This window comes from Aythya fuligula, chromosome 4 (assembly GCF_009819795.1).
Source record: "Aythya fuligula isolate bAytFul2 chromosome 4, bAytFul2.pri, whole genome shotgun sequence".
Classification (NCBI taxonomy): Eukaryota; Metazoa; Chordata; class Aves; order Anseriformes; family Anatidae; genus Aythya; species Aythya fuligula.
Window position 1 is genome coordinate 73,977,398 of NC_045562.1, and position 16,877 is coordinate 73,994,274.

Here is a 16,877-nt window from a genome sequence, read left to right on the forward strand (position 1 = left end):
AAAAAAAAACACAGTTTTTTTTTTTTTTTTGCATGTGATTTGACTTGAAATGTAAATAAAAGCAGGTTTTGGAAGCGGGGCTGTGTTTGTAGGGGGGTGGGAAACGGCCCCAGCCTCGCCCCCAGAGGGATTTTTGGTGGGTTTGGGGGGATTTGGTTTCCGGAGGCGGTGTGGGGGCGCTGGGTACCTGCTGGCGCGTTCCCTCCGCAGCGGGGCAGAAGAGCAGGAGAAGCCAACAAGGGGGAGTTTGGCGTATACAAAAATAACTGAAATGTTTTATTCCAAGAAAAAAAAAAAAAAGGAGAAAACACAAAAAAAGAACTTTTACAAAAGGACGCACACAGCGCGGCACCTGCAGGACCCACACAAACCCACGGGCGGCACGAGGGACGCGAGCTCGGCCCCTCCACGTGTGCCAGGGCAGGATCTTGTTTCGCAGCACAGCTTCCTCCTCTCTCAGCAGCTTCCCCTCGCGTCCCCAAATCTTTTCCAGGCGGCTTCTGCCTCCCCTCAGCTCCCCGGGGCTGCTCCTGGAGACATCAGCCCTGCAAGGATTCCCTTCTGCACCCAGAGGTGCCCTGCCTGCGCCCAAGGGAGCTCTGGAAAAGCCCTGGGGCAAATTCTGGCTGCTAAGCCCCCCCCCAGGCCTTACTTGCAGGGGCACAAAAGCTTCCTGAAGCTTTTTCTCTCCCATTTTTCTCTCCTATCCTCCCCACTCCCCTTTTTTCTTTAATTATGGGATGCGCTCAGGAAATTCCAGGCCCTTCAAGCTTTGGAGATACCTCGCTTCGTGCTGCCTGCTCCTGGCAGAACTGACGTGACAGCCTTCACAGAAGCCTCACACAGGATCTAAGCTAGGAAAAAAACAGCTGAATGGACCGTTTCTCCCCTTTTCAGCCCCAAACGAGAGGCAGGTGCCACGGGGACAACTGAAGCGAGCAGCGTGGGAAGGAGAACGCCAACAGCGCCCTTCTCGCTACAGCCCCTGCACCTTTTAGAGCCGAACTCTAAAAGTGAGAAGAATTTCTAAGAAACAAGGGAAGGCAAAGCAGAGGAACAAGGAGGATCAACGCACAAGCTGCGTGGATGCAGTCGGCCCGTTTTAAACTGTTGGCCGCTAGCAGCAGCTCTGCTCTTTGGAGAGCTCGTTTGCTCGGTACGCAGCAAGCAACCTGCAAAATCCCAGCCTGGGAGTTGTTACCTTCAGAGGCTCCGAGCTGCAGCGAGCCGCTTCCCAGGCTGCTCACGGGGCTGCGTGCACGGAGAAAAAAAGAGGAGAGAACAACTCGTGGAAGGGAAGAACAGCCTCCCCCCGAACCACAGCACTTTAGCCATTAACGAGCATAAAACGGAGCGTTACAGAGACCCCAAGCGTGGCTGAAAGAAAAGAAATCTTTGGTGTCGTTACGTGCAGCCCGGTCTGACAGCAGAGGGAAAGAAGAAACCTGGTTCACCCTCACATTTGCTTTCAGCAAAGCGCCACAGGCTGCGAGCGGAACCGAGCTGAGCAGATTTGGGAAGCCAGGACACGATTTACACCTTCCCTTCCAGCTCTGAGAACCCCTACACAAGGGTAAGAAGCTGCTCTAACAGAAATGAAGCCCCGCTGGCAGGCTGCTGCGTGGTGCAGAGGGGACAGGAGCGGTCCTCAGGGGTTTCAGGTGCCAGGGTTTTAGGCCCTGCCCCAACCCCAGGATTTACAGCGGAACGAGGACCTGACGTTTCATTCGCAGCACGGAAAACGTTGAGCTGGATTCTATAAAATAGGAACTAGGGGGACATCCGGCACTCACAGGGATCTTGAGGAAAGGGAAAGAGCAAATTTTGCACGACGTGACCACCATGAAACGTGTGTGGGAGGCTGCACGGAGAGGGACGCTCGATGGCGGCGGCTTCGTGCCCTGCAGACGCTCAACCCAACTGCATCCCCGCGAGCAAACCCGCTCTGAATTACAGCCTGCCTTCAACTGACAGTCAGCAACATCAATCCTGCCCTCTGACAGGATCACGCAGCCAGTTGTAACAAGTCACCGAAGCCAAACGAGGGCATCGAGGCCCAGGGAGCGCCCCGATTTTGTAGGGCCGATGTCTGGAGGCTGCAGGGAGTCAGGCTGAATCCAGGAGTTCCAGAAGAGCACCGACGGCACCAAAATAACCCTGCAAGCAAACAGACAGCAGCCATCAATAACTCAAACCTGGGCGTGCACCCGATACGAGAGGAAGAATAACAGGAATAAATATCGAACGGTGCAATTTTAAAACTTATAAAGCATGGTGGAAGAAATAACCAGACGTAGGTACATTAGGAAGTAAATTCTGATTCTGTTTGCTACGAGGGAGTAGAGCTGCAGGGAACCAGCTGTGGTGTCATGGAAATGGTCTAGAAAAATGAAAGTTCACAAGCAAGCACGAGCTTGGCAGTAAATCATTCTTATTGTAGTTCCCAGAGCAACGCGTGTGCTTGCTAGGACCCTGCGACGGTGCCCGGAGGAACAAGGCAGCTGGAACCTGCTGCACAACGCCCAGCACCGCAGCTACAAACCCCACAGGACTGCTGCCAGAGCGCTCCAAGACCTGAGCGTTGTAAGAGAAAATAAAGCTGGAGCGTTGTTTCACCTCGTGTTCCAAGAAGAGAGCTTTCAGCTGTCCCTTCGACCAGTAGTCCAAGGCGTACGCCAGCAGCCTCATGGAGATCGTATTGATCCGCAGGAAATTGCCGACAAAAACCACTCGGTTGATGTTCTGCAGGAATGAGGGAAAAAGATTGAAAAAGATTGGAGCGTTCAGCCTGAATTTGTCGTTTTCTGCTTGCAACAAAAGCCCCACCTTCGAGTTAGAAGGAAAAAAAAAACTAGAGTGCTTTTCAAGAAGGCCACGTGTAGCTTTTCAAATCCATTTTCCAGTGGGACTTGATGCAAACCAACTTGAAAGCAAACCAAAAGTCACTGGTCCATATTAAATTCCCCATTAAATCCAGAGAAACTTTACATCACCCCAAAAGCCTGCTCCTGGCAGCTAAGGAGCAAAAATTCCTTGGTGGGTAGGGACGGGAGCCACAGATAGAGTTACAGGTGAGACTACAGCTTCTCGAGCTTAGGGATTTCACCAAATCCTTGGGGTTTTGTTATCAGGTCCCGTAACTGCTTAGAAGGGCTGTTTGGCGCGTGCCATCTCCTCTCTCTCCCCCCACCTCTGGCCTTTCACAGGGAAAGCCGAACAGCTTTCAACCTGAAAAAAAATATCTGAAAACCCATAACCAGCACAATTCTGAATGAGAGGAAGAGACCGACCCAGTTCAGATTTAAAGCAGATTTTCAACCAAACTTTTCCCTCACAGAATGGTTCTCTGGAGCCAAGGGATGAAGGAAAACTCTTTTTCTCCAACAGAGAAGTAATTTTCAGTTCCCCCACTTACTGAGGAATCAGGAACACCTAACTGCTCACATGCTTCTTCTTTGGATCTTCCTTCCACCCCCACACTCATTAACGCTTTGCTCTAACGAACTATTCACCATCTTCTCTTCATTACCCCGTGTGTTGGCAAGGACCCAGCTGATGTTTTGTGGGCAAGACTATTTGTGAGATACCTCGCCCGCTTTTAGCAGATAACGATGATAAATCGGGTGTGCCAACGAGTGAGGAGTGTGCTCCGAGCCGAGCGAAGAGCCTCTGCTCTTTCATAGCCCTGTACAATGCTGCTTGACATGAACGCAACAAGGCAGCACTGTAAAGAAGCTGAAAGCACAAAGATACGGTGACGGCTGCAGAAGTGGTGGCACTCGAGCGAGGAAACGGGGTAAAACGGGGTAAAAATAACCCAGGGAACCCCAAGTACGCAGGCAGGCAGGAAGAAAATTCATTTAAGAATCCAAAAGGAGCGGATTACATCTTACTGAACGTCCAGAAATACAGGAACGAATGCACCTGGATGAAGTGTATGCAGGGAAAGAGGCACAGCAGCACGGAAGGGATGCTGCAGAGGGGCAGCAGTGAGGTGGGTTTTCCCTCAGTACCTCGTTGAGGGCGCACATCCGCGCGATGGAGCCGATGTTGTTGGTGATGGTTATCAGGGTGGCCTTCGCGAGGTCCTCCTTGCTGACAGACTCCCGCTTCTCCTTGCTCATCATGTTCCCAAAACTGCAAAGAAAGGCTCGGGGTTAAAGGCCTGGTTAAATCAGAACTCCAGAAGAGAAAGGGAATCACTAAATTAACTAAAACGATTCATTTGGAAGCATTTCTAGCTTTACAAAGCAGCACAGGCAGTCATTTAGATCTGGTGCAACACCAGCAGGAGTGGTTGATCTCCTAAAACATACAAATCCAGTTTTTCATCGTTGCAGAAGTTATTGTAGGGAAAAAAAAAAACACCACCAAGCCTTACCTGGACGCCACGGCCCAGCCCGGCAGTCCAAAGCGCTCGTAGTCTCCGCCGTAGATGTCCCGCACCAATTTGTCCACTTTGGTGCTGTCCCCGTGGGACGCCATCTCCAGGGCTTCTTCGAAGGTGGAGCAACCGGTGAGAAGGCAGCAGAGACCGAAAAAGGTTCCCCCTCCGAGGCTGCGATGTAAAAGGGAACCCAAGTCACCCACCTGGCTTCTGAAGGGGCACGGGAGCTCGTGCAAGCTGCCCCGTCCCTCCCGCTGCTTCTCTTTTTGGTGAGAATAATCCCAAAAAGAGGAGCTCTTCTCTTTAAACCCGCTCCTTTCCAGCGACCCACAGTCTGTACGCGATCCCATGCCCTCACAGCCTTCTGCAGAGGGCACGTTCCTAAATAAGAAGGCAGCTTTCCTGTTTTACAAACATCCACCTTCTTCCCAGCGCTCTGAGGAGCTGATCCCAAAATAAATAGCGGTCCTGAGGGCTTCACGGAGCATTAAGGCACAGCTATGCACAACGCTGGAAAAAACGACGTCCTGTGCACGCTGCTGTGCAAACACACCACTAAACACATCTGAGAGGAGTCAGGTCTGTGCTGTGGGGGGGTTATTATTATTATTATCGCTCATTTTCAAGAAATTGTGGAAAAGTTTAAAGCCAAGGAGCTCTCTGGCTCTGCTGGCACCACGAGTCACATCTCCAAGAACTGCAGCAGCCGAGCAATGGCTGGGGAGTTACGGTTGTTCCAGCAGCCCTTTGCCAAAAAAAAAAAAAAAGGTACCTTGCACGAGTTTGGATTCAAATCTCTGCTGCTATGACTGGAGCTAACCGTGGGCACGAGCAGGTTGGGGTTAGTACCGAAACGTGGGATCTCTGCTGAATAAAAGGGTTTAATTCCTGCAGCGGGGCAACTCAGAAAACAGCCTCTAAGGACACAAGTTGCAGCAGGGAAATTAAAACATGAAATTCAGATTCCCTCTTCCAGGAGGGATCTTTATTGGCACAGAGAAGGGACTGCAGGAGAAGCTGGAGGCTGACACTCAACTCGGCCCTGAAAACACCATCTACAACGCAGAAAAAACCATTTAGGAGCCTAAAATAAGGCTCCCTCCCCCCCTCTCACAGCGCTCACCTGGTGCCCGTTACCCGTTTGTAGTTCTCTTTCGAGTAGACGGCCAAAATGCTGACCCCCGAGCCGATGTTCACCAGGAGGAGCGGGTAGGGGTTCTCCAAGGTGAACGGCAGCTTCTGGCACCGCTCGGCGTCCGTGGGGTTTTCGAAGTAGTAGCACTCCGAGTGGCCGTTGAAGCCGACCGAGTCGATGTAGAGCACTCCTTTGATAAGGCAGTCGAGCTCGTCGAGCTTCCGCAGCTGAAGGTCACCCATCTGGCGCGGGGGGAAAGGAAAAGAAAGAGATGGGATATTCGAGAAGTAGCGAGGGACACAAAGGGTTTGTGCTCAGGGCTAGGAAAACGTCTTCATTTCAGTTATCCCCGCATCTCGTGGTGGCAGGGAAAGAAGTGTGGAGGGCAGGAGGGCTGCGCGCCCCCCAGCACGGGCTGCTAACTGCCCTGGTGTGAAGCATGTGTGCACGAAGGAGGGGGAAACAAGCAATTTGAAGCAGATTTGGAAGCCAAGAGAATCCCATCGACTGCCCAGGGGCTCAGGACTAGCGTGAAAAGGAAGAAAAAAAATGGAGAGGCTTAACTGCTCCAAAAAAAAATTAAAAAAAAGAGTTCTGAGATTGTTTTCTGCTTATATCACTGCCTGGAGTGCACAAAATCCCTCTTTGGTACATTTTTCAAGGCTTGGTTGAACAAAGAATGTAGCACACACGTACTGCAACCCTAAACAAGGCTTAATCTTACAAGGAAGCCACACGATGATGTCAAATCCCCCCCCTCCTGACCTCCTTTTGATTAATTCCCCACCTAATTGGGCTGAACCTCAACCAGCCGAGTTACGTGCGTTAGACACAAAACCACACGAGCTAGGGAACGATATGAAAAAAGAATTAAGCATGTGAACACAGTGATGAGGAAACACCAGGAGATCAGCACAATCATGGATTAATAACAGAGCAAATCTTGTAAGGGCACACAGCACGGCAGCCAGCGAGTCGTTGCAGGGCTGTGGGAAGGCTGCATGCACTTTTAGGAAAGGGGTTGGAATTCAGGGAGGTGAACGTGGCTCCGCACAGTTCCCTGAGCTAATTTGGGTTGAATTAGGCGCGCTCTTCCGACGCTGATTTAGAGGAGTTTGGAGTCTGCAGGGAGAGGCTGGAAGCAATTCCTAGCTCGAAGCTCAACCAGGGTGGCGCTAGCAGATCCTAAGTGTGTAGAGAAGCCAAAAATGCCTACTGTGCGAAAGTCCTGCTCAAATTTGTACGCTCCACCTCCCGTGGCACATAAGGTAGTATGGAGGCTCGAGAAGTGCTTTTCGCTTCCCATTTGAATAAAAGCAGGCATGTCATGAGTAGGAAAGCGTATAAAGTGCAGATTGCCTTTGCGTCCACACAGGGTAAGGTCCTTTAGCTCTAGGTGCACATCCCGAATGCCTGTGGAGCCGTAGGCTACGTTGGAGGTCAGGTACTTTCGGATGCTTTTGAGGTTTTCCACTTCTTCCTTCTCCTCTTCGGCGGTGATGTCCTTGGGTTCAAAATACACCAGTTTCACCAAGGTGCCTCCGATGTCCAGGCCAAACCAAGGGAAGACTAGAAAGGGGAGAGAAAAAAAAGAATAAAAGAGAAAGAAATGGGCTATGGAACACCAAAACTACTTACAGACTGAATTGATGCATGCAATTCTCTGAGGACTCCAAAATACAGCCCCACTGGAGCTACCCAAACTGGTGGGAAATACAAATTGTGTGCTCTTTCTTTGTCAGCACGTGGCTGTCAGCACTGAGAGCCCTCAGCTAACTTCCCCTTTGAGGCACCTGGTGCTCGGGAGCCCCCCAAAACCTCTCTGCAATCCCCCAAATCCCCGCAGCACCCTAAAGACACGGCCCCGGCCGGGTGCCGCTCTGATTTTAATCCCCAGCGATTTCTTTCCATGAAGTCCTGAGCCGGAGCCAGAGCCGAGGCTAATTCCAGTGCTGTTCCATCAAAGCAAGGCACAGACAGTAACTAATTACAGCACGCAACGCCGGGGTAGACGAGGCATCTAAGATGCCCCAGGGAGGCGAAAACAAACGTCTAATTGGATTATTTTATTAGTCAAATTCCCCCCCTCGGTGTAAAATACGCATCGGTGGCAGGCCCAGCAGCGGTTACGGCTGCGTTAGGTAATGAGCTTCTTGGAGAAGAGGAAGAGAAAACCCCGATGAGATGGAATCTGCGATGGGAGCGGGGAACTGGAAGGGATTAATAGTGGTGTTAACGAGCTGAAGGCTAGGTGGGAGCCACCGAGACACGGGGGAGCCTGAGCAAAGGGAAAAGCGCAGCCACGGGCTTGTGGCAGCAGGGTGAAACCCTCGGTGTTCTGTAAAGGAAAAAAACTGTTCTGTTCTGTGAAGAGATGAAAGGAGACATGAGAAGCCCGTAACAGGCCCACGAAGCTCTGAACAGGTGGAACAGCAAGGGTGGAGCCTCTCCACAGCGGGCTCCCTGAAGATGGGGAAAAAAAACAAGGGGAGAACCAGAAAACCCAAGGGGAGGACGCTCTCCTGGCCGGGCGCCACCACCAGCTGCTGTTTCTCCTCAAATACTGATTTCTCCAGCGTCTATCACGGTCGGAGACAGTTTTCCTGGCCCAATTTGGGATCTGCAGGCTCTGCTGTCTCCCAGCACCTTCCAGGAAGCGTTTTGCCTCTCGGTGGTGTCTAAAAGAAAGGGCTGCTAAAGCAGGTGCAGCGTCTTCAAAGCAATTTTCTTCCAAAAGAACAAAATTCTTCATCTTTTGGCCTGAGGAAGTTTCTCCTCCCTTAGCACAGGCGCTGCACAAAGCATCCTGTGAACACTTTTTCATACACACAGTTCAGTTGTGGCTTTCTGTCTCAAAACCAAACGTTTTTTCCAGTGGGCAGATCTCTGGATCCGGTCTGTGAGCGAAGTGGGGAGCTTCCAGCCCCCCAAAACACAGCTGGAGGAGCTGCAGAGCGCCAGGATGAGTTAAAGGTCTCCGTGCTGGGTTTTCTTCATGTGACAGGCAGGATTGCAGGCTGATCCCTGAGTTCGGAGGCATTTCTGTTAGCAGCTAAAAAGATTTGCCCGTGGAGCAACGAAGACTGATGATTTAGCCGAGTGCAAAACGACAAAACCACTCAATGCCGTATTTTAATAGCGTTATGCTGCTATGGAAATGGGAGAGCTGGGGGGAAAAGGAAAAAAAACAGCATTCGTCAGCATTAAATGCAGAGTGCCACTCGTCTCACAGCTCCGAAAAGGGGAATTCACGTTTCATACGTAACTCCAAATCAGGAAAAAGCATTTAAAAGCATCAAAGCTTAAATTCTGTGTTGCAAAGGAGCTGCTGAAGCAGAGTTTTAGAGCTTCTTATTCGGAAGAAGACGCTAGAAGTTCCAAAGCCAACGTTCTGCTGCTCCTCGCTGCCTGGGCATCGCTGGTTTCTCTCCTCCTTCCTCTTCCTCCCAGCCCAGCCCGCAGGCGCAGACCTCGCAGGAAACTCCAACAACCCTAAAAAGGAATTCCTCCTTTGGTAGAAACTGCCCAAGAGCAGAGCGGGGGGGTTTAATCCCTTAATGCACGGCTCCACCCGCACCCACCCTCATTTTTGAGCTCTCCTTCGCAGCTGATGGCTCCCTAAGGAGGAATCCTGTGGCTCCCAGCGGGATCTCCAGGATCTTCAGGGGATCTCCTTAGAGGCAGCCACACCAGACTCACTCCCCAAGGTGGTTTTGCTGCACGTGAATGACAAAGGCAATCACTGAGGAGGCTCTGCAGCGGGCGAGCGCTTTGAAACCGCTTTTTGGGGCTTTTTTTTTGGCCGTAACGTGGTTGGCAAAGAAAAAACTCCCTTTTCTCCAGCAGCCAGAAAAAAAAAGCCTTTAGCACTGAGGAGAAGATCACGGAAAGCACCGCACGATGCAGGGACTGCAGCGGCTCAGCTGCACGGTAATTCTGATTGCTGCTTTCAGGCCGGGCTGCCCCGGCCTCGGGCTCTGTTTGGGGTGTCCTTCAGGAGCTGTGTCCTTCAGGAGCCGTGTTATGGTGCCGCTGCCTCCTCCTGCGGGCACCCCCGGGCACCTGCAGGCCCCCAGCTCCGGGAAAACGGCCACGGCTGCTGCCAAAACCCGGGCTGCCGCCTGCTCCGTGCCAGCCCACGCGGTGTGGCTCAGGGGCCGGCTTGTCACAACGTCCCTGCCGAGCCGTGGGGCTTCTCTGCACACCTGCTCCCCACTGCCGTGCTCCCACCGGGCACTGCTCCAACCCTCACTGCCTGGCTCTGCCTGTGGGCTGCTGCCCCCTGTGTCCCCTCATCCCGTATCCCCCCCCATTCCTTCTGTCCCCCTGTCTGTGTGCCGTGCCCTCCTGTCTTTCTGTCCTCTTGTCCCCCACCTGTGTCCTTCTGTCTCCCTGGCCCTTTATCCTCCTGCCCTGTGTCCCCTCCTTTCCCCTGTGTCTCCCCCTGTCCTTCTGTCCCCCTACCCCACGTCCCCTGTCCCCTTATCCCCCATCCTTCTGCCCCCTTCCTGTGTCCCCCGTCCCCTTATCCCCCGTCCTTCTGTCCCCTTGTGTCCCCCTGTCCTTCTGTCCCCTGCCTGTGGCCCCCTGTCCTTCCATCCCCCTGTCCCCTTATCCCCCATCCTTCTGTCCCCGTTCCTGTGTCCCCCGTCCCCTTATCCCCTGTCCTTCTGTCCCCCTGTCCCTGCAGCCCAACCCCATTACACCCCCATAGCGCCCCCTGCACCCCCTTAGCCCCGCCCCCAACCCCATAGCCCCACCCACCTCCCTTAACCACGCCCCCTCCCTTAAACCCCACCCACCCCCTCCCCCTTCCACCACCCCTCCTTCCTCTTAGGCCACGCCCCTCCTCTAGGCCCCACCCCCTTCCCACCCAGGCCCCGCCCCTCCCTTTAGGCCCCTCCCCCTTCCTTTAAACCCCTCCCCCTCCCCTCCAGGCCCCGCCCCCTCCCCTGAGGCGCACTCACGCGGCCGGTTCTTGCGGACCGAGTCCCGCCGCTGCCTCCCGCTAGGCCCGGCCGCCGCCGAGCTGTCAGCGCCCGCCGCGCCTCCACCTCCACCTCCGCTCCACCGCCTCGGGGGCCCGGCGTCCGCTCCCCGCCTCCGGGCCTTGTCCTCCGCCCCGCCGCCGTTGCGCAGCGGCTCCATCCGCAGCGCGGCCCTTCCCCATGGGCCGCCCGCCCCGCCGCGCCCCTCAGCCGCCGCCGTCGCCGCCGCCACAGCCGCAGCCGCCGCCCGCAGCGCGCCTGCGCCGAGCGGCCCCGGCCCTGCCTCCCCCCCCGTCTGAGGGCCCGGCCGCGCTCGCTCCTGCCCCGAGGGAAGGAGGCGGGAGGAGCCGTGAGGCGGCGGCCAATCGGCTGCCGCCACCGAGCGGAGCGACGGGTGCGGTGGCCAATGAGGGGAGAGGGATGGGAGGCGGCGGGGTGGGGAGCCAATAGGAGGAGGGAGCGCGGGGAGGGGAGGGGCGGGGGATGGGAGACGGAGTTGGCCTATGGCGTGCTTTCGGGGAGAGAGTGACAGGGCCGTCGGCCAATGGAGTGAGGCGAATGCGGTTGGGGCGGGATAACGCGGATGATTGACAGCCGGGGTAACCATGGCAACGCAGACGGGGGCCGAGGGGAAGACTGCAGTAGGCCCGGCTGGGCTGGGCCGCGGGGGGGGGGGGGGGGGGGCTGCTTTGCATACGATTTGCATATGCAAATAGCGAGGCCTCTCCCTCCGGCTGCCTTTTCTGTCACGACATGAGCGCAATATGTCACGACATGCACCCCCACACACCCTTAGGGCCATCCCTAGGGAAATGGGGGCGCTCCCACTGGGGTTGGGTCTGGACTGAGGGCTAATTGGTAATTAGCCATGGGTAATTAGGGGGTAACGGCTGATTGCTAATTACCTGGCGCACCCCCAGCACGGCCGGCTGTGACCTTAGCCCTGCGGCCTGCCCTGCCCTCGCTGCGCCCCGCAGAGGACACCCAACGCTGCAAAAAGGGCTGCTTCCAGCCACCTTGCCCAAAACCTCCCTAATTCTCCCCAAAAGACACCCGGGAACCCCCCACCAGCAGGGTTTGGGAGCGGAGCTGAACCCAGAGGGGCTCAGCTCCATCCCTGCACCAGCTCCTGCGGGCACAGGGTCAGGATTTGGGATTTATTTCAGTTCCCCTTCCCCCTGTCCCCCCCTATACCCTTCCCTGCCCTACAAAATCTGGGATTCTCCCCCCGTTACGCGCAGGGCACCTCAAGGGTTCTGTGAAGTGGCAAAGGATTTTATTCCGTGTTCCACAACACGCCTCGTTGTTTATTTTTTAAAGGATCCGCAGGGCACAATCCCCTTTCCGCGGGTTCGCCCGCTGCCGAGGCTCTTAAAGTGCTACGTGGCGAGGTGGGAGCGGCGGCACGTCGCACCAAACACCGAAAAAAAATGAAAAAAAAATGAGAAAACTCCGTGCTTTTATCAAGTAAAATGAATCAGCCGCTTCCCAGGAGCGATTCAATCGGAAATACGAAGTGAGTGAGACGTCGCGACGAAGTTCTGGGGAAATAAGGGAAGGATTCTGCTAAGAGAGCCCTGCTCCGGGTGCTGCATTTGGGAAGATTTTCCGCGTCCGCTGCAAATTCAGAGGAAATCCGAGCGTTAAAAGCTGCGGCTTCCGTGGGGAGCTGTGTGCGAAGCGCTCACGGACAAAATTCCTTAAGGCTGAGCAAAATGTTTCGCTGGGCACTGCTGGCGGGGAATTCCGGGCTCTTCTCCCTGCTTGGGGGGAGCTTTGGGAATTCACCGCGGGCTTTTTGAGAGGAGAGCAGCCCCCGGCGCGGCAGAGGACATAAAGTGCGCTCTGAAAGCCCTCTGCCACCCACCGACGGATCCAAAACCAGGCGCAGCTCACGTCCAGCCCCAAAATCAGCCCCATCAGAGCGAAATCCCGCTGTTTGTTTCCTGCCCGTCGTTTTTCGGAAGGCACTTCGTGCGTTTGGCTGCGGAATTGAATTGGGTTTGGGGTTTGAGATCGTTTGGAAGCCCCGCAGCACGATCCCCGTGCGCTCCAAGCCGCTCCCTGGGGGCGGTCGGGAAATTCGGGACCCGAATTTGGAACGGGACCTTTGGGGTAAGGCTGCTCCTCGGGGTTTCAGACGTCTCCTCGGGGTTTCAGATGTGCCAGACGAATCCCTGCGGGGAAGAGGAACCTCCCAAGGGCGGCCTCGGCTCCCCGTTTCCCTCTCCCCTCCTCTATTTTTGCAGCCGGGCGTACACCAGGAAGGCCACGGCGGAGATGAGCGCGATGCCCACGGCCGGGACGAGGTAGGGCAAGGAAAACCCGGGGCTGTCCCCAGAGCTGGGGACACTGCGGCCACCCCTCGAGTGAGAATCTGGGAGGCTGCCCACGCCGCCAGCTCCGTCCTGGAGCTCGTTGCTCGCCTTCAGCAGCACGCTGGGGCTGTGCTCCACGCGGATCTCCTCGGTTCTCCAGCTGAGAGGCGAACAGGAGCGCGTTTCCCCCGCTTCTTCTCTTCCAGGAACCGGGGAACAACGTCCCAAAGCGGATCCCTCGTGCGTTTCTCCGGGATCTGAGCTGTCTGAGCTCATCAGGAGCGGGTCGCTGCTCAAACCGAGGTGATCGGTGGCCTCGGAAGCCACCCGCGGGCTTTCCCCCGGCAGCGAGAGGAGGACGCCCGGCTTGCTGAGCTCCACGTCCTCCTCCGGGCCGTTGGGAGAGCCCCAGATGCTTGTGGCGGAGCTCCCCCGGCAGGACGTCCTCCCAGGTGGGCTCACGAAGCTTCCCCCCACTGCTGAGCCCTGCAGAGGGGCCGCCGAGGCCGGGAGCACCTTTGGGAGACAGCAAAAGGGGGAAAAAGGGGAGCAGGGAGGTGCTGACCAACGAATCTTGGCTCCCTTTCTCCTCCCAGCATTTGGGAAACCATCCCAAACCCCAAAGCTGACCAAACGAAGCCCCATAAAATCAGCGGGGGATGTTCCAGTGAGTTCGGGGTCGGGCTGGGCTCGTGCGTGCTGCAACAGCCAGCAGGCGAGGCTGCACACAGGCCCTAAAATACAGCTTGGGGACAGGAAAAGGAAGACAGAGGGGAAAAAACCCCGAGTAAACTCACCCCCAGCTCAAAAAGCCTTACGCTGCAGCAAAAATAAAAAGGTCCCAGGCAGGGGAGATTAAAAGGACCTGAATGAGGCACCGAAAGGTCACCTACTTTCTCCTCTGCTGGCACAGGGGGGGTGCTGCTGGCTGCCTTCCCTGCAGGCAGCGTTTGCTCTGGCACAGGAAGCTTCCAGGAGATGTCACGGGATGGGGAAGCGTCTCTGGGGGCGGTGGTTTCCACCCGAGTGTCTGACGGGGAGAGAACAAGACGCTGCGTTAACCAGGAGACCTTCCAGAAGCTCGCCGCCAGCCAGCTTGGGAAGGAAACTCACCTCCACCTTCGTGTTCTCGCAGCATCCCGGCCAGCTTCTGCTCTGCATCGAACTGCTTCTGGATGAGGAGGGGGCTGCGCACATCCACCAGGCTGCTGGGAGCCTCTCCGTGCTCAGCGCCGAGCTCAGCCTCCTTCTCCTGCCTCCCCTGCGATCCCGGGGGCTCTGCCAACTCCGCGGAGAGCTCGGCGGAGATGTAAACGTCTTCCTGGGGCTCGTTTCTGGGCTGCCCCGCGCCGCGAGCGCTGAGCGGGTCCCTGAGCGGGACGGATGTGCCCAGCCCCGAGCCCGGCGCCGCACGGTGCAGGTGTTTGGAGTTCCCGAAGCAGCCGTCGGCCACGCACACCGGGGATCGCTGGCTCAGCCACTCCCGGCCCTGCTCGGGGGGCGCAGCCCACAGAAGAAGCCCCCCGGGGGGCCCCGCTGCCACCCCCTCAGCCTCCGTCGGGCACGAGAGCGGCCCCGCAGCGCTGCGCCCATCGCTCGCTCCACTGTAGGTTGTGGCCAGAGGTGGTGGTGGAGGCTGCGGGCTCGTTTTTTCCAGGGGCTGGAAGAAAAGGAGCTGGTAAATCGCTGGGCAGCCCCGTTTTGTCCCGGCTGAGGACTCACAGGGCACCAGGGAGCACAGAACAAGAGCAAAGCCCGTCCTCGCACGGTTATAGGGCCGAGTGGAGGCTAAAAGGGCGCAGCTTGCTGCTTCTCACCAGCAGAAGCCACATTCTACCCCAAATTCTGCGTGGAAATGGCACAGAAGGTGCCCGGGTGGGTGAAGCTGCCAGGTGCAGCGAGCACAAAGCAGAAACCAGCAGCAAGAGCGTGCTCGTGGCACCCAAAGCACTGAAACTCGGCTCCAAAAGGGATCTTTGCAGCCCTGTCCTGCTCACCTTTTCCTGCACAGGGGCCCTGGCGTCCAGGTCGGTGCTGGGAACGTCCCTGCTTGCAGCTGGGCTCGCACTGGTGGCGGCAGAGCCCCCAGTGGACGAGGTGCAGTGGGGAGGATCGGCCAGCGGGGCGTCCGCAGCGGGTTTTGGCCCCAAAAATGGCAGCTGGGCACTGACGGAGACAGCAGGCCGGGCATCGGGAGGGAAGGAGGCAGCAGCAGGATTTGGAGCAGCTGGCGGAGCTGAGGCTCTTGGAGAAGCTGAGGAGGTGCAGGTAAAAGCTGAGGCGGCGCGGAAAAGCCGAGGAGGCAGAGGGTGGATGTGGGGCTGAGGCAGCCCCTCTCGCACCCATGCTCCATCCCCACATCAGCCAAACCGGCAGCACCCCTTAATTCCCGTTTCCACCTCCCCTTAGGACAAGGATGCCGAGACACCGAGCCCACTGCCACCCCAAGCAGCTTTGAACAAGGATCCCTGCCGCCCTCCTCCCGTCCCCAGGCACGTCACCAGGGCAAGGTGCTGCGGGGAGGCCGCTTACGGATTCGGTAGAGGTCGTAGACCTGCTGCAGCTCTTCGGCCAGGTGCCCCGCGTTGTTCTGGTGCAGGGCGTTGATCAGGTCGGTCACCCAGCCCCGGCAGCACTTCACGCGCTGATAGAATTTGTAGGCGGTCGCATTGCTGCCCCGCATCTCCTGCCGGGTATGAAGTTCATCCTGAACAAAGAACACCAAGAGGCAAGGCGTGCCTTAGAGGGAGAATCACAGAACTGTTTGGGTTGGAAGGGACCCTAAAACCCAGCTATTTCCAGCCCCTGCCATGGGCAGGGACATCTCCCACCAGACCAGGTTGCCCAAAGCCCCATCCAGCCTGGCCTTGGGCATTGCCAGGGCTGGGGCAGCCACAGCTCCTCGGGGCGGCCTGGGCAGGGCCTCACCACCCTCATAGTGAAGGATTTCTGCCTTGTATCTAACCTAAATCTGCCCTCTTTTAGTTTAAAGTTGTTACCCCTTGTCCTATCACTGCCCTCCCCCGACAAAGAGTCCCTCCCCAGCATTCCTGCAGCCCCCTTTAGGTACGGGCAGGCCACTGGGAGCTCTCCCTGGGGGTTTCTCTTCCCCAGGCCCACCACTCCCCTCTCTCAGAGCTGTTCCAGCCCCTGAGCACCCCCACGGCCTCCTCAGGCCCTGCTCCAGCAGCTCCACTTCCCCGTGCTGGGCCCAGAGCCGAGCACAGCACCACGAAGGGGGGTCAAAACAGCAGAGCAGAAGGTGACACCCCCCTCCCTCGCCTTGCTGGCCACAAATAACCAGAAACAAAGCTTCTGCACCCCCCTCCCCCCCACCCCGTGCTATAACACCAGGCGAGGTGCCCGGTTTTAACACCGGCGACTTACCCTGTCCGCTTCGGTGAGGCAGCCGAGGGAATCGACCAGCGACGCCACGTGGATGTTCTTGAACTTGGCCATGTTCCTCAGGATGTGGTTGTACACCTTGTCCTCCGCGAAGCCCATCCCGCCTCAGCGCCTGAGGGGGAGAGGGAGGCCCGAGGGGGAGCAGGGCCCGCTTGGCGACGCCCGGCGGAGCTCGAAGGGGGCACCGAGAGGCAGCTCCCGAGCACGGAGGCAGCACGGGGAGCTTTTTGGGGAAAAAAACACCTCAGCCTGGCCTCCCGGGGCAGCTCTGAGGGGATTTAGGGTCGGGGACGCGCTCCCGGTACCTCACAACCCTCCCGGCCCGCCGCCGCCACAGCCGCCGCGTCACCGGCCGGCCGCTAAGCCCGCCCACTTTCCCCTTCTCTCGCCTCTCATTGGTCGCAACGCCTGTCCGTCGAGGGAAAGGCGGGCGCTGATAGGCGGAGGGCTGTGAGGTGGCCTAGGGCCGTCCCGCGGGCTGAGGCCTCGGGGCCGCGCCCGGTTGTGGGCGGCCGGGCCTTGCGGAAAAGGGCCCAGCTCGGGCTGGGCAAAACGCCTCGTTTTCCTCATTTTGTTCACTTCTGGGCTGTAGTTTGCCTCACAATGCAGGGAAAACGCTTCGTTTTCCGCATTTTGGGTTCGAT

The 16,877-nt window shown here is 57.0% G+C and overlaps 2 protein-coding genes across 2 annotated transcripts; both read right to left on the minus strand.

Moving 5' to 3' along the window:
• Positions 1–1,472: 1,472 nt before the first annotated feature.
• Positions 1,473–10,685, minus strand: PANK2 (pantothenate kinase 2). Its single transcript, XM_032186746.1, has 7 exons — positions 10,490–10,685; positions 6,739–7,091; positions 5,511–5,764; positions 4,382–4,558; positions 4,014–4,137; positions 2,617–2,742; positions 1,473–2,157 (listed from the first exon to the last, which is right to left on the minus strand). Exons 1-7 carry the CDS (start codon positions 10,668–10,670, stop codon positions 2,107–2,109), a joined length of 1,266 nt encoding a protein of 421 aa, XP_032042637.1. The 5' UTR covers positions 10,671–10,685; the 3' UTR covers positions 1,473–2,106.
• A 1,084-nt stretch (positions 10,686–11,769) lies between these two features.
• Positions 11,770–16,558, minus strand: MAVS (mitochondrial antiviral signaling protein). The gene is made up of 6 exons (XM_032186745.1): positions 16,216–16,558; positions 15,361–15,535; positions 14,826–15,082; positions 13,942–14,488; positions 13,722–13,858; positions 11,770–13,344 (listed from the first exon to the last, which is right to left on the minus strand). The coding sequence occupies exons 1-6, from the start codon at positions 16,330–16,332 to the stop codon at positions 12,748–12,750; spliced, it is 1,830 nt and encodes a 609-aa protein (XP_032042636.1). The 5' UTR covers positions 16,333–16,558; the 3' UTR covers positions 11,770–12,747.
• Between the last annotated feature and the right edge of the window lie 319 nt (positions 16,559–16,877).